This window comes from Miniopterus natalensis, chromosome 10 (genome assembly GCF_054644295.1).
Source record: "Miniopterus natalensis isolate mMinNat1 chromosome 10, mMinNat1.hap1, whole genome shotgun sequence".
NCBI classification, from domain to species: domain Eukaryota; kingdom Metazoa; phylum Chordata; class Mammalia; order Chiroptera; family Miniopteridae; genus Miniopterus; species Miniopterus natalensis.
In genome coordinates this window covers 66,115,235-66,141,882 of record NC_142090.1, presented here as the reverse complement: position 1 = coordinate 66,141,882, position 26,648 = coordinate 66,115,235, and the positions used below count along the sequence as shown (strand labels likewise).

The following is a 26,648-nucleotide window of genomic DNA, read 5'->3' as shown; positions in this document are numbered from 1 at the left end:
ATCATGCTTCATTTTCTACACTATCCTTGGCACTTAGAACAGTGCCTGGGCATAGTAGATGCTCAAATGAACAAATGAATGTATTTATTTACTGTTGCATATATGATGCTAGTCAAAAGCTCAAGTAAACCACTTAGTAGAAAGTACACTTAAATCTGCTTTGAATTTCTGTACACTCTACTCACACACACACACACACAAATATCTATAAAGCATCTTAATTTACTGATACAAATATCATAGAATGTTAAGGACAAGAATAAAGTGTAAATTTGTCCTAAACAACGTGATTTTTATCACAACATAGATATAAATAAATTTAAGTTTAGAACATGCAAAAAAGGTATTCCTTTAGATTTAACAAATATTTAATATACAACGAAATTCCTTGCGTAATGTTCCATGTTCGGTATTCCTCACAATGAGTTGTGTGAAATACAGGCTGCTGAATGTCAGAAAACAATAAAAATTATACAAATTCTAACCCTTGCAGGATACAAGCACAGCCTCGAGTTCAGAAATACACCAAAGAACTGATTTCCTCGGGGAACAAGCCCATCTTTTTGTTTATACAATGATAACAAAATACTTTAATTATTGTACACCCTAAATTACTATAATAGAGTTTTTCTTCTTGGCTAAAAGTAGGATCAACACAAAAATTAAAGCACTTGCAATTAAAAGCTTTTTTTTTACTTTGGTAGAAGTATGCATGTCTTTGAAGAGCGGTGACAGGCCTCCTCATATACCCTTAGGTAACTCCATTCCAGCTCAGAGAGTAGAGTTTGGGGTCAACAGTCGGTGTTAAGACCATAGCTAATACCAGTAAGTCTCCCAGGGGCAGAGTGAGTCAGAGACTTGGGGCATCCTCTAACTTTTAATTTCCAGGCAATGCCCAGATTAGCCGAGATCTTAATTAGCCTTTTAAAGGACTGCAGCATAGTTGGAAATTGAACCCAAGGGATTTACCAGAAACAGGTTAAACTCCATGGGGAGCGGGGGGAGGGGGGAGACCCTCAGGTATCCCTAAGGATCATTTTAAGAGTCTGTTCAACAACTAAGTATTTACCAAAAACCTCAATAGGGTAAACAAACGAGTTTCCACCACCTTGCCCAGCCCTTAAGGACTTTATATCCTGCCTAGAAAGAGGAAAATGAAACATGCTCATTTTATCAACTATGCTGTACATTTTGATCTTTGAAAGAAACTGTAAATACAACTTTCCTTTTTCCTTCCCTCTGCTAGGATAAAGCCTAAACTGAAAACACTCATTTAAGGTTTCTTTTCCTTTCTATTTTTAAATTTATTTTTATTTTTGAAAGTATGACAGATGTCCCCTTTTTCCCCTCCACTGAGCATCCGCCCCCTCCCCCAGGCCTTCTCCACACTACTGTCTGGGTCCATGGGTTATGCATAGATGCATATAAGTTCTTAGGTTAATCTCTCCCCACCCACCCCCGCCTTCCCTCTGAGACCCCTCAGTCTGTTCCATGGTCCTATGTCTCTGGATCTATTTTGTTCATCAGTTTATTATGTTCATTAGATTCTACATACAAGTGAGATCATGTGGTACTTGTCTTTCTCTGACTGGCTTATTTCACTTAGCATAGTACTGTCCAGGTTTCTTAAGTGATCAGCATGTGGCTCATGTAATCCTTTGTGAAGGAAATAATATTGTGACAACTTAAAGAGGAAAGGAAACAGAGAAGCCTTATCTGAGGACGTGTCATAAAAATTCCATCTGTTGTTCTGGCTAAGACTTGTCACTCAAGCTTGGAGCCCCGCTTTCCGTTAATGATTTTTCTGTAAGTTTCCTTTTGAAAGTATCACCATCTTCTAGCAGGCTCCAAACTGAACAGGTCTTTCCACAAAACTGACCATTCTCAGCTCACCCTCTGTGAATCCCCAGCCTCCTATCCACCTGAACTGAAACTCATGGCAGTTTAGAATGATTGCTGCTTCTACTTTGAATCTCCTACCCACTTAGTCATTAAATTCTACTTCTTTTTTATAATGTTTGGAGTCACTGATTTCTTTCATTCCTTAATCCCCACCCTCGTGAAGTCCCTACCGTAGTCAACTCCCTTCTGCCTCAGTCTCCCCTCATCTTTTCATCTACTCTAGACACTGGCCGGAAAGCCCCCGATTTCACTTTACTCCCACATTTCACGAATATGACTGTAAATAAAGATTTATATCTGGAGCAGTAGTTCTTAAAGTTCAGTGTTCAGACGGCATCTGGGTAAGATGATAAAATACAGATTCCCAACTGCCAGCTACTAAGTAACAGGTTGGGGTGAAGCCCAGGGACCTGCACTCCGGATCGTTCTCAACAGAATGCTTACTGACAGAGCAAAACTTGGGGTCTGGCACCCAAAGCTCCCCCCCCATCCCCCAGAGGCTGGCTGTTACCCTCCCTGCATCGCTTCTCAGCACCCCCACTAAGCACCATCTCCAGCCAGGCTGAGGTTCTCGGAGTTCCCTGTGGGAGCCTCGCCCTTTCCTCCCCCAGGGCCTCACCTGGTGCTGCCCGGGACTTCTGCCCAGGTTGGCTGGGGCTGGCAGAAGCACATCTGAGCAATTATTCTTTGGTTGGCTTAGCTAATAATAAGCAGCACAATTATAGCACTTATTGAATGTCTACTATGAGCCACACAATATATCAGGAGCTTCGGACACGTGTCATTTCGTCCCTGTAAGGCCCCCAGCTTCCCCTGCTCTCTATTGAGAACGAGGCATCGCCTTATCTTCACTATGTGAGTGGGAACCCTGCTTCTGTTTTCACTAAAAACAAAGCAAGCGCTTGGGTTCTGCAAGCTAACATTTTAACTACTCAGTAGTTCTTGTCTTATTTCCTTTCCCTAACTGCAAAATAAATAAATAAGTCAGTAGTTTGCAAGCATATGGTAAAAAGAAATAAATTGTAAAAGGGAAGAATAGTCTTGTTGGGGTGTGTTTATTTGCCTCAAGGCAGGTAAATATTTGCTAATAAGGAAGATAAAATATTTGCTAACAGAGATAAAAGCATAAGCAATTCTGAGGAAAGCTGTGACCTCATTGAGCCAGCTCCCCCTAATCTGGAGTTGAGATCCCGACACTTGCTCTCCTGCTCTCTCAGTGATGTGCTCCCCTGCCCCTAAAGCACCTCCATCCCCTTATCCGCATATCAAGTAAAGGGTAGTGTAACATATCAAACGGTGGGCAAAGGCATTTTACACTGAGAGAAACCACGTGAAATGTATGTTTAGATAAAAAGATAAGGTGAATTGGATGCCTGCAAGAGAGATTTGGCCGTTTAGTTACCTGGCCAGGGCTGTCTAATAGAATTTTCTCTAATTGAAGTATTCCACATCTGTGCTGTCCAATATGACAGTCACTAGCTACCTAAGTTGCTATCGAGTCCTAAAAACAACTGACACAGAGGGCCTTCTGGGCTCCTACTACAGGTAGCCAGCAGTACATGAAATGTGGCTAGTGTGATCAAATAACTAAATTTTACATTTTAATGTAGTCAATTTAAATCAGAACTTAGCCATATGCTATAGCTGACGGTGTAGCTCTACAGAACTTGGGTAATGCGGTGGCCTTGGGGAAGTCACCTGATGCAGGTCTGAGGCTCAGTGTTACTGTAACATCAACATACTAGAGATCAGATTTAGAGGGGACAACTCACAAGGAAGTTAACTCACAAATTACTATTTATTATATGGGAAGCTAATTCACAAGTTACTAGCATATGGAAAGCTAACTTACAAGTTACTATAACATGGATAGCTAGCTCACAAATTATTAAAATACGTAAGCCAGAATGCCAACTTACCCAGCTAGAACAGTTGTCCCCACCGGCTGCATATCAGAGCCATCTGGGGAGTAAAGAACGCAAAAGTCTGGATCTGAGCCCGAGATTCTGACTGAAGCCCGGCATTGTGTCTTTCAAAAGCCCTCTGGCCCTGGTTCAGTGATAAATCCAAGTGTTCAGTGGTATCGGCTTTGTTTTAACCTGGTTCACCTGAGCCACCAGGACAGGTGTGCCAAGCATTTCTGATGTCCACATAGCTTCTCAGGGAACTTCTCACCTGGACGAATTATCATGGGCTGGTGGCCTGGAAGCTGCCCTGGAGCAAATCTCAGGTAAAGATTTTAGGCCATCTGCCTTTTCTGGGGCTCATTAACTCTTTTTCTGTAAGACCTCATACCCATTTGAACGTTTCTACCTGATCAGTGTTGGAATGGACACTTCCACCTTTTGCCTTTGGGATTCCTAATTTCTATACTTCACAATGAGCATCTGCCCTCATCTTTTGGGCAATCCCTTCGTTTGGTAGGCTCGGGTAACCTGGGCTAGATGGACCCACACTGCATGACTCTCTGACCTTGTTCCCACATTTAAAATGGTATAACAATGAATTCCACTCACAATTACGCCAGCGTATGTGCTGCCCTGAAGTAAGCACCCGCTCACAATTGTACACGGGTAAGTGAAATAATATATGTGACGCGATTGTCACTATACCTGGAACATGGTGAAAACTCCACAAAATTTAGATCTTGCGTCTTGAGTCAAATCCCGCTTCGGTCAAAAGGCTCATTCTGTCTCCTTGAGATGCTCTGCCTATCGCTGCTCTGTTCTTTTCATAACTGTACCATTAAACTTCTCGTCACACACCTCCCTGTTGACCTGCACTTGCTGAATATCTGTTCATGTCTTCGTCTAATGTCATCAACTTGTCTGTCTGTCTTGATAGTGAACCCTTGTCAAAGCCTTGTGTTTTAGATTTAAAACTCTTAAGTTGAAGACAGATCTATGTATCCTTCTGGAAGCAAAGCCTAGAATATAAACTGTTTATAGCTGATGATGCTGAACAGGAAGAACAGATACAGTAATCTCTCCCCTTCTTTAGAGTTTCTCCACAATAATTCCATAGTCCTTGGTTACACGACTAATTCTCTGATCCTCTCACGTGTTTCAACCCTATCTCCCCATTTACTGTTGTAGTCTGACCTTATCTGGGTGAGGCGGGATATGCCAGCTGTGTGAGGTTTATGGGGCAGGGCCTAGGATTTACCAGCAGCAGGAGAAGGGCCTGGGGCTGTAATGGCTCACAGGTCAGTGCGGTCCCTGCGCTCGGCACGCAGGCCTCGCTGCGGGGACGCCCCCCGGCTGCGCCTGTCCTGGCTCAGGCCCGGTGCAGGCAGAGCTGGCTGCTGAGCAGGCTGCAGGAAAAGGCTGAGCTTCCTTCCAGACTCAGCGAGAAAGTTTAGCGGCATCTGCCAGTTATGACACATGGGCAGGTAGGAGGAGCGGCAAGGCGGGTGTCATTTACTTCAAACCTCAAACACACGGAAATAGGCTGTGGTAAGGCTCCCCAAATTCAGAGATGTTTCGAGCATCAGGTCCACAGAGGACGACCCCCCGCCTCCCAAGGCGGCCTCCCCGCATCACGCCTCTGTGCTTTCTCCCGCAGTAACTGACTGTTCACCTTCAACTTTAAAGATCACCGGAGGAAAAACTACTCTAGGCTGAATGAGGGGAGGAATGGGGAAGGGAAACCTGCTTCTCTTTCCCAGTTTCCTCCATTGAGGCCAACAGGAACACAAAGAGCTACACGGAGCACGGCTGTCATGAGAAGGCGAGGTAACCATGTAGGAGGAGTTTTTATTGCCTCTCATCACCACGTACACACACTCACACTCACACTCACACACGTTTATTTCATCCAACTCCTTCTACCCCTGGAGGGAGTGGTAAACAAGCCTGATTTACATACAATGTTTAAACAGATGAGACCAAGTTTTATGGCAAGAGAGTTGTGAAAATTTCTTCTTCATCTACGTAATTCAGAAAATTTCCAAGCACCAAAATTTAATTGAGCAAACTCAAAATGGACTTTATGAACTCTGGAGTACTTGAAAAATATCTGCATACCTTTTGCACTTACATTAAAAGAATGTATTTTCTATAGTCAGTTATATTGCGATAACTATGTATGGTGCCAGCGGGTAGGGGGGATACTTTGTAAAGTATATGATCGCCTAGCCACTGTGCTGTACACCTGAAACCAATACAGAATACTATTGAAAGTAAACTATAATAGAAAAATAAAAATTTAAAAAAGAACATATTTTCTTTCTAAGAAAATGTCTACCCCAATTACCTGTACCCAATGCCTCCATGGTGTTTGCTAAAAGGTTGAATGCTCACAATGAGAAATACAAAACAAAGGGTTGGGATAAGGCTGGTCCACTGGGCACAAATATATGCTACTAAAGCTATTACTTATGAATGACTGTCACAATGTCGGCAAAATTTTGGAAGTTATAAAATAACTTCGCAGCAGCTGGGATCCCCGTCTCTCTGTAGTTTGAGACTGCACACGCTGAATGAAGACTGCCTGGGTGTGAATCACACATCAACCATCCCCATCCCCCCGGGGAAGTTGCACAGCCTCTCTAGGACTCACTTTCTGCATCTGTAAGGGGAGGGTGGGTAGCTGCTATTGGCACTATGCCCATCTCCCCTCTGTCTACCACAGAGGTCATCTGTAGATGATTTCTTCAAGGTCAAAGCGTCCTGCTCTTGTCTGATGGCATTAACTGATCTTAAGGGAAATGCTTGTAGTTTTGCCCATTGAGTATGAAGTTGGGTGTGGGTTTACTTGATTTACATGGAATTATATTTTAATATTTCAACTAAAAAATTATTATGTATTTAAATAAAGCATGATCACTGGAAAATGATTCTATAGAGAGTGGGAGAAGCTTTATTTTCTGGGGATGATCTTTGATTAAATCAATCAATCCCCTTTGTAGAATACTATCAAATGAGCTAAAGAAGTGACAATAATGGAAATGAGAGCTGTTCTGAAAATCCCCCTCTTTACCATTTTGGAAGAATGAATCTATAGTATTTTTAAAGTATCTAAAGACTTATAGGAAAATAATAAAAGTTAAAAACCACTTTGCTTTTTAGCATCAGGAAGCAAACATGGGTGTTTTGAGCTCCTTAAATGTAGGACATAAAGTTATTTTGTGGGTTTATAATACACATACACACACACACAAAATCACTTATCAAACTATTTTCTGTTGTCCTCTTATTTAATTCATTGTTAGTCACAACTCTCTACTTTGTAAGGATGGAAATTTGAGTTGCCTGAGATATTAACCTGGTCAACAGACACAGTAAACACTTTAATGCTAGGAGACAACAGAAACCATTTTGTCAGAAAGGCATACTTCCTTTAGTGTTAGCTCTCCTATTTCTCTCTCCTTTATTTTCCAGTGTCTTTTTGTAAGTTCTTGGGAAATTCAACAGTGTGTTAAATATTTTCAAATTTCCTATTTGTGTAACACGGTATCCGGCATATTGGAAATTTTCATCAGTAGCTGCTATCTGATTGAAATAAAGTTATTATGAGAGCCACAGAGGAAGAAGTCCATTTACGGCTTTACCATTCAAAAGTTTTTAAATTTTAAGTTAAAAGGCTCCAAAATATTTCCTTTTCTTCTCTCTGTTGCATGGTCATTAAATTAGTTTCTTCATCTTACTTTCAGGCAGTGATGCTTAGCATACACCCCACACCCAAAGAATCACAGTGACAAGCAGCGCAGGCTGCGAGGTTACAGTGCTTTCAAGAGCACTACCATCGCTCTAGCTGTTTCTATCTACCATTGACTGATAGCTTACAACGTGCCAGGCCCTGTTCAAGCACCATTCATTTGTTGTTTATGTTAATGAATTTTTTGTTTGGATTTCAAGTATTTAATTCAGATATCTATTTTGTTCCTCACCAGTTCATCCAGTGGGGGAAGTTCAAATATTCTGAAGAAAGCTAAGAAATATATTAACCATATAGTTAATATATTTCTGCAATAAAATAATATTTCAAGCAGTCTATCATTTCGTCACACCAAAGTTCAACATGAAGACTGCGACCTTGCTGATAAGGTGTCACTTTTATATGATCAGTCCAAATGAACACCACTTGGCAATCACGTCTGAATGAGGTGCTCTTCCTTTAGTTTGCAGCTGGGGTGAGGGAATAGTGACAGGACCTGCAAATAGGATAATCCAGTTCTAAGACAGATGGACGGTAGGGAAGGGTGGATCTTTGCTCCTACAAAGTCTATATCTGAGTTGATAAACCAACATAAATATTAAACTAGAATGTAGGTTTCTAATCTCTCTATTTATATTGCCCCTCATGTTTATTATAATATTAGTGGTAATATATAATTTTAAAAAATCGAATGTTAAGACTGTATTTTATTTCAGCAGTTTAGGTCACTTTCTTCTTACCCCCTGTGCTGAGAATTAGCCAAACTCAGATAATCAATTCATGGATTGATTCTCTACAATTCATTGATTCTCTACAATTCATCGATTCTTTGACATTCACTGTGTAAGTTAATTTTGATAATGCAAAATAATAACTAACAGTAATAGTCATTTTGTATCAGTTTACTTGTACATCTTCTGCTAAGAATTAGCCCAGCCCAGATATTAAAAGGTTAACTCTTCAAGAGTCAACAACTCAAAATTCCCTAGTATTGATTTTGTAATTGATATTTGTTTAATATTGGGAGGAAATGTGTTCATATGTTGGAAAGAACTTTTAAAAATAGAGGCCATCTGGATGGTGTTTCTGAGTCCTGTTTTTTCAGAGTCAAGAATCACACTGTAGTGGAGTTCGGTTACATTGACCGTTCTTGGGCAAATGAAAAAAGTGGTATTATGTTTGTAAGGGTATCTGGTGCATCACAATTTTACAGTTACAATGCTTTGGAGATATATATATATATATATATATATATATAGAGAGAGAGAGAGAGAGAGAGAGAGAGGGAGAGAGTCTCAAAAAATGTATACACACTTTGAATAATTATTAATTCCAATGGGATTCTGAAAAGAAAGAAACATCAGTTGAGCTATCAGCTGTTAAGTGTGTATACATAATCTGTGTATGTGTGTGTGTGTGTGTGTGTGTGTGTATATATGTATGTACATACACACACACACACACACACACACACATAGGGTGTCCCCCAAAATGTATACACACACTTTCAATAATTAGAAAGGCAGTGTTTATTAACATACATTTCATTTTCAAAACTGAGCTATCAGCTGTTAAAATGTGCATACATTTTTTGGAACACCCTGTATACATGTATACTTATTTATTTACAAAACCAATTTTAAAGTGACTGTCAGGAAAGCACAGTTTGTTCATGTAAATAGGGTATATTCTTCATGTAAAACAATTCTGGATATTCCATAACAGTCTACTAATAAGGAAAAAGGTACTAGCATACTGTTAAAAAGAAAATATATTAGTATCTGAATGGAAACAAACAAACAAAAAGCCATACAAATATACTGGGAAATGAAGCCCTATACCATGCAGAACTGAGAAACCAAACATCAGTGCTCTGTTGCAGTGAGTGGCAACTAAGGAAGCAAACCAGAACTGAAAATAAAACTTAATAAAGCCTGATAGAGTACATGTGGAAAAGACAAATACGTTGATTGAAATCTGTGTTGAAGCAGGTGGCAAACGCACCGCCACTGAATATCGGTTGCTGTGATAGTCACTGTCGCGGGGCTCCCTCGCTAGGCGATGGCATAATTTCATTTTGTTGGGCTCTGCAAGGGCAAGGGCAGATGGGTCACAGGTAGGCTGAACTTTCTGTTCATTTCTTACACTTTTTGTTTGCATTTTTGTTTACATGATACAAGTGCTTCTTATCATTAACACAGAAATCCCATAATCTAAGAAACAACTTGTCATGGATTTTATTTGCAGCAGAGGGAGTAACAAGCACCAGCATGGCGAGCATCCAGTGCTGACCATGTGACCGGCATTCTTCTCTGGGCTTTATAAGGACGGGCTAATTGAATTCTTACAGCAGCCCCATGAAGTGGATGCTTTTATCATTCCCTGTCTTGGTTTGTGTTCCTCCAAAAGCCAAACCTGAGACAGGGACTTGGGGCAGGCTGTTATTTGGGAGATGATTCTGGAAGAACCAGGTAGGAGAAAAATGAAGCAGTAGTTTGTTAATATGTTATTTACTGCTGCAGGCAACTGGGACTTAACCCCAGGGGTGCCCTCTGAGAAACTGAATGGGACACACTTCAGAATCTGCCCACTGAAGTGGCTGCAGGATTTAGCCGGTCACTCCTATCCCTCATTGGTTGATGGGTGTTCCTTGGTGTTACCACCCAGAACCTCCAGTCTACCTGTACTTGGAAAATTATAAGACACGAAAGAAACTGAAGAAGATACAAATAAATGGAAGCATATGCCATGTTCATGGATAGGAAGAATTAACATGATTAAAATGTCCATACCACCCAAAGCAATCTATAGATTCAGCATAATTCCTATCAGGATACCAAGGGTATATTTTACAGAACTAGAACAAATATTCTAAAAATTTATATGAAAACACAAAAGTCCCCCAATAGCCACAGTAATCCTGAGAAAGGAGAACAAAGTTGGAGGAATCACACTTCCTGATATCAAACTATACTAGCATGGTGCTAGCATAAAAACAGCCATATAGATTAATAGAACAGAATAGAGAGCCCAGAAATCAACCCACGCCTTTATGGTCAATTAATGTGTGACAAAGGAGGCAAGAGCATACAATGGGCTAATGATAGTCTATTCAATAAATGGTGTTAGGAAAATTGGACAGATACATGCAAAAAAATGAAACTAGACCACATTTTTACACCCTACACAAGAATAAACTAAAAATGGGTTAAAAAATTAAATGTTAGGTTCGAAACCATAAAAATCCTAAAAGAAAGCAAAGGCAGTAAAATCTCAGACATTTTTCGTACCGATATTTTTTCCGATACGTAGCCTCGGCAAAGGGAAACAAAAAAAAAAAACCACAAACAAATGGGACTACATCAAACTAAAAACTTTCTGCACTGCAAAGAAACCATCAACAAAATGAAAAGACAACCCATTGAATAGGAGAACGTATTTTCCAATGATAGATCTGATAAGGGGTTAATATCCATAATTTAGAAAGAACTTACAAAACTCACCACCGAAAAAACAATCCAAATAAAAAGGCAAAGGACCTGAATAGACTCTTCTCCAAAGAGGACATACAGATGGCCAGTAGACACGTGAAAAGATGCTCAACATCACTAATCGCCAGAGATACACAAATTAAAACCACAATGAGCCTGGCCAGGCATCACTCAGCAGTAGAGCGTCGGCCTAGGATCCAGGAGATCGGGGTTCGATTCCCGGTCAGGGCACACGCCCGGGTTTCAGGCTCCATCCCCAGTCAGGGGCGTGCAGGAGGCAGCCGATCAATGACTCTCTCATCATTGGTGTTTCTATCTCTCTCTCTCCCTCTCCCTTCCTCTTTCTGAAATCAATAAAGGTTGTGTTGTTTTTTTAAAGTTTGGGACCTTAGGGCTTGTGAGATATTTAATTTTCTTTCACATTCATTGGCTATTTATTTTAAATATAAAAAGAAAGACCAAGAGAAAAGCTTTACGTAATTATAGGAAGCTTTTCATGGTAAATATGTTTAGAGTGAAGAGAAAATAAGAACACAGTAAAATGTGACTTTAGTTACAGGCTTTTGTTAGCTCCATTTACTGGATTCTTTTTATATTTAGTCATATGAGCTTTTAAAGGTTACTAAAGATACAGATAAGAGGCTGACCACACATCCTGTTTCCCCAGATGGTCGTGTCGATACACTTCTTCACGTCCTGTCTGGTTGTGTCCATATGAGTCTCCAAAGTGCTTTGGTTTGAAAGAAAAATTTATGATCATCCGAAAGATAAATCATATTAAAATTATGTGAAAATAATATTGTGATCAATAAATAGCTGAAATACCTCAAAATAAAGACCAATTTTTTAAAAAGTTCTCAGAAAATTAGTTTTCAGTATTTTAAATGTTGAGCATGCTAATGTATTAGAAAAACATGTTTTAAAAATTCAGTATCAAATATGGAGTAATGATAATAGGGTCATTTAACTGGCTGACAAGTCCTGGATTTCAAGCCATTACTAACAGTCATATTTAAACTTACAAAATTTTTGAAGAAAAATAATTTTAAAAGATTCTCATTAAAAATGAGTCACTTAAAAAGTCAATTTCATAAGATATTTTGAAAGATTTTTAGAATCTTTTTTTAGCAATTAGAGTTTCAGTTGTGTTAGTTCCAGAAAAAGAAATAGCATTCCATTATCTTAAACAAGGTAACCTTTTGTGTGTGTGCGATGGACCAGTTTGGGCCACTTTTGAAGCCAATGAACTCCTTCTAAGAAAAATATTTTTTAAATGTGTAAAATAAAATACAAAGTATTACAATAGATATCGATATTATTGGAATACAACTCTCAAAATATCAAAATATATTTTAAAACAAATGTAATAAAGTAATATATGAGCTTCTTCATTAACTCATTAAATAACATTATTGAACAGCAGGCCTAATAACTATCATAATTACCAAGTAGTGATTAATGTAAATGATATTTTGAGCTTATCCGCAATAACAATAATATGATATGAAAAGTCACAGGTACTGCTCATGCCACTTTGCTTTGTTGACTAAATTCACAACTGGAGAAAATTTTTATTACAAAGTTAGTGAAATGAAATTGTGATTTCCCCCTCAACCAAGTCCATGACCTCTTTGAACTCTATAGTTATAGGTAGATGCAACATTTAGAAAGCCTAAACAAACTAGTTTATCACAGGTGCATAATTAATTCAACCAACTCCTAAATGCTGTGATCAGGATACAGAACAATACTTACAAAAACAACAAGCCCACTGAATGCTTTTTTAAGAAAAAAAATAAAAGAAGACTTTCACTGAAAATTCAGTTCATTGTATGAGTGAGATCTGCCAAATATAATGCAGGATATAATGAACATATAGAGTGGAAACAAAGTAGGTGCTTTCTAGGATGTCTTTAAACACCAAAAAATGAAAATCTCCTAAAATATAGACATGCATTTTATATTAAGCAGCATCTCCCTTATCCTTATCATTAACATTTATAATCAAAGTTACATTTTACACAGATTTTTCTTCAGGTTTGCATTTTCTTATTTTAACAGTATAATATATTAATTGGTGGTTTAAAGTTTTTCATTCTCAGAACTTTGAATGAAGTCCAGTAAGCAAGGACACCAAATGTACATATACATTTATTTTAAGGCCGTCAGCCTCAGGGCTTCATTTCCTGGAACAGACTATAAATGATTGGACCGAAACACAGATATTGCCTAAGAGATAAGATAGAATCACAGGTCCTTGAAGCTAAAAGTGACCATAGGAGCCACTTTGTCTAACCCCTCATTTTACAAAAGAGGAACCAGAGACTGAGAGTTAAGGGACTAGCTCAGGACCCAAGATGACCATGGAAGAGTTTAGTCTGTGAGTTAAGGCAACACTCTAAAGGACAAATCCTGCTCCTGGGTCCATTTCTATCAAAGAAAAGCTTGGAAACTATTGAAACAAAAGGTTACAATCAAGTAAAAAGACATTATTGCCCCAGCTTGTTTGCTCAGTGGTTAGAGCATTGGCCTGCACACCTAAAGTCATGGGTTGGATTCCCGCTCAAGGGCACGTATCTCGGTTGTGGGTTCGCTCCCCGCCCTGGATCAGGCATGTGCGGGTGGCAACCAGTCGATGTGTCTCTTTCACATCGATGTTTCTCTTTGTCTTCTCCACCCTCTCTCCCTCCTGCTCTCTTGGAAAAGCAATGGGGAAAAAATATTCTCAGGTGAAGATTAACAAAAACGAACAACAAAAAAAAAACTATCTTATTTATAGATTTTTGCTTCCAAATATGAGAATTAGAAGACTTAAATGATGATCACATGTCTAGGGCAGAGGCTTTAAAAATATTAAAGATCGATAATTTGTTTTGAATAGTTTTCATGGTCTAAATTATTAGCAATGTTATTCTGATTATTGAAAACCCAGTTAAGTCTTCCCTAATTTTATTTTTTTAGATAGCCTTTTTTTTCTTTCTGATTATAAAAGGAATATACATCTATTATAAGTTTGAAAATACAAGGACAAATGAAGAAAATATCAAGCAGACATATCTGGAAAAAAGTCAAAGATAATATTGGTAATATTTCATCATATTTCTTTTAAACATATACATATATATGGATATATAGCTATAATATAAACATATATTAAGATTATAATGTATATAAACTTTTGTATTCTGCCATTTCTCTTAGCATTAGACCATGAGCATCTTCCCACTGAATTAAAATTATTTCCAAACCATCATTAATGAGAAAATCTGTGTTTGGTAGTTATTAAAGTAATAAAGTTTAAAGACATTATAATCAATACAAATATCTCATATAATTTTCAATCACTGGATTATGAAAGCTATCATTGGACCAGGTAGCTGTAATGCATTACATTGCTCTAAATCAAAAAATTAAAAAAATATATGTTTACAAGATAGTCTTTAAGAAAATTTAAATTGTAAATGGCTAAAATCATTGGGCAAAACTGCATAATATTCCAGGAAATTATAGAAATGAAAATCCAGAGATACCATCTGCTACTATTAAATGCAGGAACATTCGAAAAGATTTAGAACATTACATCCTGACGGGAATGTAATGAGGGCACTCGGGGCTTATGCAAGGAAGCAGCATTTGGTGCAAACATTTAGGCCTGGCTCACCAAAGAAGTGTAATAAATGTTTGCTGAATGTATAAATGGGAATCAGCTTATCAACATGTATCCAGATACCTGACTATGATCATACCCTTTGACTCATCAACTTACTTTAGGAAATATATATAATATATATAATATACACTCTGGTACTCACTACAGTTTTCTTAAAGGAGAAAAATCAGCCACAACTAAATGCCCAAGACTGGTATAATGATTAAGCAAATGATATTGGTAATAAGGAGCCATGAAGACAATTTTCAAATTAATTTAACAACTCTACTAAAATCATAAGTGTCTTGCCTATAATTCTTAGTTTAAAACTATTAAAATATGTAGAAAATATTCGTGTACTTAACCTCTTGATATAAGACTTTATTTCATTCTTTTAATGAAATAATAGTTCACTTTAAAATTTTAAAAATCACTGTATTTTTTAAAAATGTCAAGAAGCCTACATGAATAAACAATTTTTTCTCCCAAAATGTATTTTTATGGTCAAACTCAAAAATATTACCTATTTGTCCTTAAATATCACAGAAGGTAGGGCCAAGGCTCTCTTTGATAGTCATACCAATGGTGAGAGAAACCGGTCTTGACCTTCTGCTGTCCTAGTGCCATGACTTAGATACCTCTATTTCCTCTACTTGACCTTGGCCTTAGAAGCAGGGGATTTGTTAAAATTAATGCACATTCACGCACACCTTGCCCCATACATATGACTTAAGAATGGTAACCTTTCAAAAACAATTCAAATACCTTTAAAAGCTCTGAAGGTTCATTTCCTTCTTCGACTACAATTAGTTGAGATCTCCCGTTCCTTTCATTGTCCCGAATGCCAATGGCAACCTGGCTGGCCTTCAGACGCTCGTATTTGTTGCATGAGGAACCACACCACTGGTAAATTTCCTAAAAGAAAGAGGCAGATCTTTTGACCCCAGTAATACGTGGAGGACATTCAGGCCTACTGTAATACACATTGTGATTAACTAAAAACAAACAAACAAACAAAAACACACCAAAAGGTATAAAAAATAAAATAAAATAAGGTCACAGAAGAAGACCAGACTTCAGGTGGTGAGCATATACAGGTGTTTTATTACAAAGTTGTGCATCTGAAATTTATGTAATGTTATTAACCAATGTTATTCCAATAAATTTAACAATAAAAATATTTTTAAATGATCTATTGTTGAGTTATATATGATTTCATATATTTAATTTATACCTCATTTTGTATTCTGTTGCTCTCAGCATTATTAAGCATTTTTTTAAACATGGAAAATATAAATACATATCTTACCATTTTTTCCATATATAATCCACTAAGTACAATTTATAAAAGTAAACTTATGGAGCTTATGTAATTTAAAATAGGAAGTCTACCATATTTCAGAATGGTGGTCAAGAATTTTATAGTAATATGCTCTTGATGATTATAAAAACTGATATAACACTTTTGTAAGGCAATTAAACAATTCTCATCAAGAGCCATAAAAGAGTTAAAACCTTTGACCCAGTAATATCATTATCCAAAATTTGTTAATAAACTATCCATAAAGAGGAAAAAAACCCACATATACAAGGGTTTTCATTGCTATGTGATTGTATTAGTGAGGCATTAGAAAGACATTAAATGTTCAATAATAGAATAATAGTTATATAAATTATAACAGAAAAAATAGATACTTAAATATCAAAGTTATACTTCAACAGCAATTTAGAAAAACAGAAACAGAACTGTTTGATATATTATAAATTAAATAGATTATATTAGCTGACATTTATACTAAAATATACCAAAAAAATGTATACACACTTTACAGCTGATAGCTCAATTGATGTTTCTTTCCTTTCAGATTTAACTCACTGGAATTAATAATTGTTCAAAGTGTGCATACATTTTGGAGGGAAACCCTGTATATATTTTAGACTTGGATACAGTGCTCAGAAGCTATACAGATACAAATGTAAAATTAAAATAAAGTATCATTTTCTCCACTGAATGTGATTTAACAAAAGTAATAAAGAGAAGTTTAATAGTACCTGGGCCTGGTGGAGTGTGGGAATGGCATTATCACATACTATGTGGGTGGTATAAACTGACACAGGCTTTTTTGGGGGGCAGTTTGGCATCATATCAAAAAATGTGCTTTTAGAATCAGAAAATTTCACTCCTAAGAATCTATAATAGACAAACATGGGATACAAAACCAAGGAAACAAATAAAACAAAAACTTTCCATCAATAGAAAGATGGCTATGTAAATGCCATTACATGGATACAGACTATACTTAAGTGGTTAAACATTGAGGAAAATGTTTCAATACTGATGTAGAAAATTATCAAAGGTATATTATCAAGACTAAAATAAAGCCATATAATAATACAGTTCTAATCAAGTAGAAACAAAAACATAATCTTTATTTCTGCATTTTCAGAAAAAGATTTTTAAACATAGTTTTACCACACAGGGAAGGTCATGTATAAGCAGAGAGAAAGCCTTCAGTTTCACAGTATCTAAGAAGGTGTTTTTCCCTTTTAAATAAAAAAATGTCACTCACATTTATTAGGTGTCTAATATGAGCTAGACGTTGGGGATAGAGAAATGAATGTGGGAAAATGAGCAGGATAAATTGACATGTAGATAATTACTGCTGATAATTTATTTGCACTACATTTGGTTTTCAAAAGCTTCCACATATACTCCATCTAGTCAGTCCTGGAAAGGCGGGGGGGGGGGGGGGGGGGGTGGTTAGCATAGTGGTTAAGTGTGAAGGAGACAGACGTTGGCTACTTACTGGCTACGTGACTTTATGTTTGCAATTTTTAAAAGAGCAAATAAATTAATAACAGCAAAATAACTCAGCACCCAAGATTCAAAGATGTTGGCTCTTTTCTCTGATTTTAATACATTTCTAGTCCAGAGTCATTTCTTTATTCAAAAATAGTTTACTACTTTCCTAAAATGAGGCAGGCACTCTCCCAGGTCCTGGGGGCACAACTTGGACCCACATTGGCCCACTACAGTCTCTCTGACACCCTCACCCCCCCGGTCCTGATGGATCTATTCCATATTCCTCCTCAAGAATAAAGTATATGTTTCAGCAATACAAGCCTTTATAAGACGTAAAATAAAGGACTATGCTTTGCAATCACTTTTACTCTTGAATTTGATTTAGTTACTCAGCATGGTCAAGGGACATTCCCTTTCTGTTTTTAAGAGAATTGTGCATTTCTAATGTTTCCTCTCTACCTTTTTTTCTATATCTGGGCATCTGGGCTCACATTTAGAGGCAATCTGAACACCATGCCCAGGTTAGCAGTTACAAAGAGCGAACACAAATGATTTCCAATCATCAGTCAGCCTTAATCGACTGTTAAAATCAGGTAGTGAAATAAAAGGTGATTTTTTTAAAAAAATTATTTTTTTATTTTTCAATTACAGTTGACTTTCAATATTATATTAGTTTCAGGTGTGTAGCATAGTGGTTAGACATTTATATAACTTTCAACATGATTCCTCCCCATAAGTCCAGTACCCCTTGTGGCCTCACACATAGTTATTACAATATTATTGACTATATTCCCTATGCTGTAATTTACATCCCCATGACTACTGTGAAACTAACAATTTGTACTTTCAATGCCTTCACTTTTTCATCCAGCACCCCAACCTCTCTCCCATCTGTCAACCATCATTTTGTTCTATTTCTAAGTGTTTGTGTTGTATTTGTTCATTCATTTTGATTTTTAGATTCCACATATAGGTGAAACCATAATACAGAGCTTGTCTCTCTCTTTCTGACTTCACTTACTTTAATACCCTCTAAGTCTATCCATGTTGTCACAAGAAGATATACATTTGAAAAATGTATTTCTAGGAGCAACATCAAAGAATTTACTGCCTATTTTCTTCTAAGAGTTTTACAATTTTGGGTCTTAGATTTAAATCTTTAATCCATTTTGAGTTTTTTCTTGTATATGGTGTAAGAAGTGGCCTACTTTCATTTTTTTTCCTTGTATCTGTCCAGTTTTCCCAACACCAGATATTGAATAGATTGTCTTTACCCCATTGTATATTCTTGCCTCCTTTGTCGTTGTTTAATTGACTGTATAGGTGTGGGTTTATTTCTGGGTTCTCTGTTCTGTTCCATTAGTCTGTACGTCAGTTTTTACGCCAGTACCATGTTGTATTAATTACTATGGCTTTGTAGTATTGTTTGATATCAGGTAGCATGATCCTTCCAACTTGGTTCTTGCTCAAGATTGCTGTGGCTATTCGAGTTGTTGTTGTTTTTTATGGTGCCATATAAGTTTCAGGATTATTTGTTCTAGTTCTATGAAAAATGCCATTGGTATATTGGTATTCTGATAGGGATTGCACTGAATCTGTAGCTTGCTTTAGGTAGTATCAATATTTTAATAATGTTAATTCTTCCTATCCATGAGCATGGTATATGCTTCCATTTATTTGTATCTTCTCTTATTTCTTTCTTCATTGTTATAATTTTTCAAGTACATGTCCTTTACCTCCTTGGTTAAATTTATTTGTAGATTTTTTTTATGCAACTTTAAATGAGAATTGTTTTCTTAATCTCTCCTGTTTTTTGTTTTTTTTAAATCCTCACCTGAGGATATGTTTTCACTGATTTCAGAGAGAGAGAAAAGGAGAGAGAGAGCGAGAGAGAGAGAGAGAGAGATTGATGTGAGAGAAACATCGATCAGCAGCCTCCTGTGTGTGTTCCAACCAAGGATCAAACCTGCAATGCAGGTCTGTGCCCTGACTGGGAATCGAACGTGAAATCTTTTGGTGTATGGGACAACACTCCAACCAACTGAGCCACCCAGCCAGGCAACCTGTTAGTTTTTTATTGGTGTATAAAAATGGGTCTGATTTCTGGATATTTATTTTGTATCCTGCTACTTTATGAAATTTATCAGTTCTGATAGTTTTTGATGGAATCTTCAGAATTCTCTCTATATAGTGTCATGTCATCTGCAAATAATGAGGTTTTAATTCTTCTTTTCCTATTTGGATCTTTTTATTTCTTTTTTTTAGTCTGATTGCTGTGACTAGGAAGGAAGGTGATTTTTGAAAATACAGATACCTGGTAATCTCAGGTGTGTTTACTGAACCCTCCCCAACTGATTCTAGCTGAGAACCCCTGCTGGCCACCCTGAGCACCATGCACCTGGCACAAATTACAGGGAACCTGTAACATCTAATTATCTAATGCAGACAAGCCAGCTACTCTCCTGAGTACATCTAGGCTCTTAGCTCTGATTCCTTTCCTACCTCATTCCATATGATTTTGCAAATGATTCTCTTCTCAGTAGACCTGAGAAAGCAAACTTCTAATATGTATATTATAGTGAAATTCAGTATATAGATCAGAAGTTAGCTTTCTAGATTTCTCAGACTTATTAGTAACTTTTATTACTGACTTGCTCTATATTTACACAATCATCTAACAGATGTTTGTTCTCCCTACCTTAGCTGTATAATGACCTCTCCTCTACTTCAGAGATTATATAAAATCATACAAAGTTTTATTAGCATCTATAAAGCATTATCGAAGCTTGTTAAATGTGTTTAAAAATGAATTGTAGGTAATGATAATTTTACAAACATAGTTATCATTTAATATAGAATTTTATAATATTCTATGGATGCCCAAATATTTTCTATGATATTGCTTTGGGTTGGGAGTTTTTATGTGCAGTTTTAATTCACAGATAAATTTAGTTGTAATAGATATTCTTCACCATCACTTAGAGACTACAGTTTCTACCTTTAAAATAGCAAAAACGTATCTAAGAAATACCCATAAAAATAATAAAACTTTTAAGAATGAAGTTTTCCTTTTAACTCAAAGATGACTAAGTCACTAAAGAAAGTGTTACAGAAAATTTCCTACTGAGGACCAAAATGAATGCTTTGTATTGTGCTTATTATTTTCACCTTATTTCGTGCTATTTCTATTTTGTTGTTGTTATTGTTAATCCTCACCTGAGGATATTTTCCCATTGACTTTTTTTAGATAGAGAGGGAGGGAGGGAGGGAGGGAGGGAGGGAGGGAGGGAGGGAGGGAGGGAGGGAGAGAGAGAAACATCAATGTGAGAGACACATGGATCGGTTGCCTCCCACACGTGCCCCAACCTGGGCTGGGGATGGAACCCGCTCTAACCCACTGAGCAACACTGGCCAGGGCTGTGCTGCTGTTTCTATAGAAGTGACATCTTATTTACTGGACTTACTATTCAATGGTTAAGTCAGACAAGAAATGCAATAAAACATGGATTCTAATTATAAACTGCTAAAAGCCAGAACTGTTTAAATAGTCATATTAATTAAAACACCCTTTTCATTCAATGCTAATTAATTTTTTATGCAAATATAATTCATTCAATTATGGCAGCAGCACCTTTAAATTTGCTTTAAAATCTTAAACAGAATGTCAGCCACTCATTAAATTTGAGTAATTTATATTTCACCATGTGTGGATAATGTTTTTAGGGCATTTCATTTGAACAGAGCTCTACTGTGCTGAAATACATGTGTGTCGTACTATTAATAAACAGTACCGCTCAACACTACTCTATTTAGAGGTAGTTGGTTAAGACTACTCACCACTTCATGCACAAGGAAGCATTGTACTCTACTGGCACTGTGCTTGAAATTTTTTCTTTTACTATTCAGCTTACCCTGATTTTTAGAGGGAGTGGGCTGCAAAAAAGAAATTCTGCATACAGCTAAGAAATGTCTAAATTGATGAGATAGGTCGGATCTGTATTATTACAAAAAAACTTTCAGCATAATTTAAAGTGTTTTATTTATAACCCTTGGCTGAGATTTAGAAGAAATACCTTGCGCAAACCTGATTTAAGTGTAAGAGATATGGAAAAGTGTAATGCAGTTTCAGAGGCAACTACTTACCTTCTAAGATCCCAAAGACTTTAACAACTCAACACTAAATGTTATATTTCTTTGGATAGGAGACATGAAATCTTCCTGTCAATATGAAAGTATCCATTCAATTCAGAATGAAGTCCACTTAAATTTTGGCCAAAATTTGTTGATGTATACGTAGCCCATGAACACTATCTAGTAGAAGTTGGTTGAGCTATATAGTTAATATACAAACTCTTAAAAGAAACAAAATTGCTCGGGATAATTAGAAAAGGAAGAAATAGGGAGTAAAGACAATCTGTTGCTGGCAATTAATGTGGTCCACTAGTAACAAGAAATAAAAGCAAGTGAGTGATATTTATAGAAACCACCATATTGAGGGCAAAAGTGAGGTTTCTAAAATTTCCTGTAAACCATGTGGTCAGGGTTAACTAGTAAAACACCAAAGTGCAGCCGAACCTCATTTTGGGGACAGGAAATAAGAGCAGAAATAAAACAATGCTCAGCGATGCCCTTGAAGGGAAGCAAGATTTCAGAAGCTGAGTTTAAAGGAACAACCCTAACAGCCAACGTGATGTTGACCCCTAACCTGCACCAAGCATTCAGCCTCGACTAGCTACCCTTTTGTTCTTTCTAAGTCACTTATTCTGAAGACACCTAAAACCTTACAAAAGAAGGGGGGCCATACTTCATTCTTCTCCTCGTTCCTATTGGCTTTATTTTTTACTCTGTTTAGTTTCCCCTGAGAGCCAGTTAACCAAATATAGAAATTTATTCAGCTATTTCGCTAGGCCGGAAGTTCTCTAAGCATGGCGTTAAAAATAATAATGACTTGCGTGATACCTCCAATAATCTACCTTTTTAAAAAAATTTCACAACTCTAAAACATGATTTTTATGGTTTTTGGATAAACAAATAGTAATTGGTGTCCTGTTCCATTGTTGTCCAAAGCCAAGCCAACGCAACAGCCATCAATGGCATACGTGTGTTGCTCAAACATGCCTCTGTCTGAAGGATGGAAGACGAATGGAGTGAGCACGCAGGGCCACTGGCGGTTTGGTGGCCAGAAAGGAAGCGACTGTATGTGAACGAGGGCAGAGCAGTGGTGACGGAGAGGAAGAGAGGGATGGAGGGATAATCTGTATGCCAAAGCCTATAGGATTGATCAACATGCCCTTTGGACATGTACTGGAGGACAGGGAAAGGGGGAAATGACCTGGATAATTCCAGGTTAGCTGCTGGTAGTGATGTCACTTACTGGGACCAGGGGACGACTTTGGAGGGTTCTTTTTGTAGTGACAGTGAGAGTAGATGAAATTATGTTCTCTCTACAAGGTAAAGTATTTGGCACACCAAAGGAGTTTTATCATCAGTTTATCAAAAACCAATTGTGCCAGCCACATTTGTGTTCGACACACCTGTTTAACTGACTCATCGGTTCTTCAAGCATATCATCCCTGAACGTTCCAGCACCTTTAGACATTTCCCGTATGGAAGTGGCTCTCAGTGTTCACTGTACCATTGTAATAACCTGGAGGTGGGGTTTAATAAGTGCTTACACCAAAGCCCCATCACAAAACTTTAAAATCAGAATCCTAAAGATCAAATTGCAGGCATCAGTATTGTTACAGTCTCTCCCAAATGATTCTAATGTGAAATCCTCTGACTTGTGCATGTGTCTGTGCCCCTCACCACTGACAGCACCCAGAGGTCAAAGCTATCGGGTTTTCACCCTTATACTCCATGCATCCAGCACATACTAAGCACACAATAAACGCCATTTGCCCCTACTTTCATTGAGGGTAAAAATTAGAGATTTAAGATTAGGTTTTTCTTTCTCATTATATCTTTCTTTGTTACTTCAAGGCTCTCCCCTCACAGATCTAGTGGAATGCATTACTTTGCGATAAGGGCAAACTTATCCAGAACAAAGATTTGCTCAGTTTTTAGTTTTAAAGTTAGAATTTTTAAGTCATAGCAGAGATAAAAGTCTGAAAGCCAACATTGTTTTAATTTAAAAGAACCTTGATTTTGTTAAAGTTTTTTGGGGGAAGAGTGAGGATTCGGTCTAAAAAGCTAGTTTTGAATACCAAGAACCAGTCTTGGCCTAAGGGGCTGGAGTGTGTTGCAGGGACCATGGAGTAGGTGACAATGTGAAATGGTGTAAGACTAGTCTGTCAGGCCCAAGAATAGAACAGTAGATTACAAGATAACTAGGACATTTGATCAGTTGCAGTGAATCTTTGACAAGAGCTCGGTACACTTTCCCTTCAACATATTTGTCACATATCCATCCATGATCCTGAGCGTAAGAAGAGAGATCATTGTGAGCAGTGTCTAGACAGCTGGAGAAATGTGGCTACAGTGTCCCCCCTCCAGAGTGGCATGGGAAAAGCAAGGCTGAGTTCCTGAGCTGGAAGAGGGAGGAGGGAGGGGAGTTGCTGACAGAACCAGAAAAGGTCTTGCAGCGGATATGTGGGCACATCAGACGACCAAAGTGAGGCCATGGATATTTTCCACCAAATGTCTTTGACAGAGGCCAAAGCCCAAACCTTGAAATGGCTACGCTTCAATGAAAGACAGAGTGAGGCCTGAAGACTGCAAACCAGACTCACACTTCCATTCTCAACCCAACCCCCATGCCCAGGTCATAATATTGCACATGCATTCTACCCTAAGATAGAAAGGGAGATGGGTGGGGCAAGTTTGAATTGCTTTAATGGTAAGCAAACTTCACCTTAATTAGGCAAGATTATTTTATTGTAAACCTTCCTGTGGAATTTGAAGCTTGATAATATTGTCAGGTTGAGTTATAGATAAAAGCAAATTACCCCTCTATACACAGGACTGCATGAGACTGTGTACTTTATGTTGGACAGATATCCATCTGTGGAAACACTTGTTGAGCGATCTTAAGTTCTGGGCCATATACTAGAAACAGGATGAGTGAGTGAGGTTAATAAGTGAGTGGACAGGCAATGTGGAAAGTGCTACAGGCAAGTCCCTGCATGGTGATAGGAAAGTTCAGATAAGGTGTGTCTAACTCTACAAGGATGTGACATGGGACAGTGGAAGGAGAAGAGGAGGAGGTCAGGGAACACATTATAAAGAAGGCAATATCTGAATCGACAATTTAAGGATGAGATGATGTTTGATGCTTGCTGGAGAAAGGTGATGCTGATGAGGAGAGTATTCTAGGCAAAGGAATGATGTACGCAAAAGCCAAAGCATGGCAACTTGAGGGAAAGCGCCACGCACAGGGTGTCACGGTGATGAAGGGGACAGGAAGGAATGAAGAGATGCTCATGAGGCAGCATAGACTAGGCATAGTGACGGACCGAACCTGTGGCATTTGGGAGATGTTGTCAGGGTGACTCCTGCATTCGGGCGTTGAGGGCCTGAATGAGTGAGTGGCGCTGTTCACAAGACAAGGACAATGGGAGAAGTGGTTTCGGAATGAGCTCCATTCGTAGACTAGTCATGTTGGAGAATGTGAGGTTCTGCTGATGCACATGAGCTAACACATCTGGAGGCAGTCAGACACACTGACAGACACACTGAAGGCGACAGGCCTCCACCGGGCTATAAATTAGACCTTTACCAGTGGGTGAGTAGCTGAAGCTTTGGGTGAAGATGAGCTTGCTCAGGAAGAATTTTTAAACAGACAATGATCCGAAGTGGAATCTTTAAAAAACAAAACCAAACAAACAAACAAGTTGAGGGGGCGGGCAGACCACGTTCAAAGAATGAGAGAGTAGCTTGAAAGGGAGGAGAAGCTGGGACCCAGGGGAAGCGTGAGGCCGACACAGAAGGGAGCAATCACGTGTGTCAACTGCAACACAGGGAACGAGTGGGTGATGACCAGTGTCTACTGGATTATCAGAAGGCGTCATGCCTGCAGGAAGAACAGTTTCAAAGAACTAGTGGGAGGGAAAGTCAGAAAGTGTGGGCTGAAGACCGCCTGGGAATGAGGAAGTGTAGACTGTTTCCAGAGCAGCATGGCTGGACCCCGAGAGAGGGGGTGACAGGCTATAAACAGCGAGGGGAGTCGCACAAAGCGCAGAGCTGACCAAACAAGTTAACAAGGAAACAGCAGGCGGAACTCACCACTCTGTGAAATCTGATTCTGCAGGAATGGCTGGCTTAGACACGTTTCTAAAGGAGTTAACTTTCAGAATATGGGCTTTTTCCATGATTATTCATTCACATTCTGTAATTATGGACGTTTTGTTGCAATATATTTATATGTGATTTTATTACTTAATGTCTACAAATACCCCATATCTTTAAAAATAGTGGGAAATAATGATGTATGAGTTCACCAACATCAAAATATATGATTCGAAAGCATTTTCCAAAGATTCAGTAAATTCCAAATTGCTGAGCTCTAACCATGTTCCATGTTATTTTTTGAAAACACACTAAATATAAGACGACTTATCCAAATCATCCTCTAAAATGTTAACAATTTTCTTAATTTTCATAGTGATTGAACAGACAGTTTTACAATCTCATGCTTCAGGTTGAGGAGGTTACATTGTCACATCTAGGTTTTTTTTTTACTATAGTCTAAAATCCTATTAAAGTAAATGTTTTTAAGGTATATGATATATCATATTAATAATAGTGATTATTTATCAAAGAAACCAACTTCCCTCAAACACAATCAAGATATAGGATTTAGCCCTGGCCGGTGTGGCTCAGTTGGTTGGAGTGTCATCCTGTACACCAAGACGTGGTGGGTTCGACTCCCGGTCAGGGCACATACCCAGGTTTTGGATTCAGTCCCCAGTAGGGGGCACATGCACGAGGCAGCTGATTGATGTTTCTCTCTCACATTGATGTTTCTCTCTCTCCCTTTCTCTCTCTGAAATCAGTTAAAAAATATATTATATAGGATTTAGATTATATCCATAACCTTAGTGTTGGCCAGCTGGCTTTAATTGGGAGACAGCTTTAGATGTTGTCCAGCCGACCTTTTTCGTACCTGGGTAATCAAACGTGAAGAAGCTGCACTAGCTTTCTTTTG

General features: G+C 38.0%; 1 protein-coding gene across 1 annotated transcript in view; it reads right to left on the bottom strand.

Annotated features, from left to right (window-relative positions):
- The window catches only part of SCIN (scinderin), a 62,371-nt gene that overhangs the window by 22,601 nt on the left and 13,122 nt on the right, over positions 1 to 26,648 (bottom strand). The window contains exon 4 of the mRNA XM_087821187.1: positions 15,466 to 15,615. Within this exon, the coding sequence (XP_087677313.1) occupies positions 15,466 to 15,615 (150 nt within the window). The remainder of the gene's footprint in view (positions 1 to 15,465; positions 15,616 to 26,648) is intronic.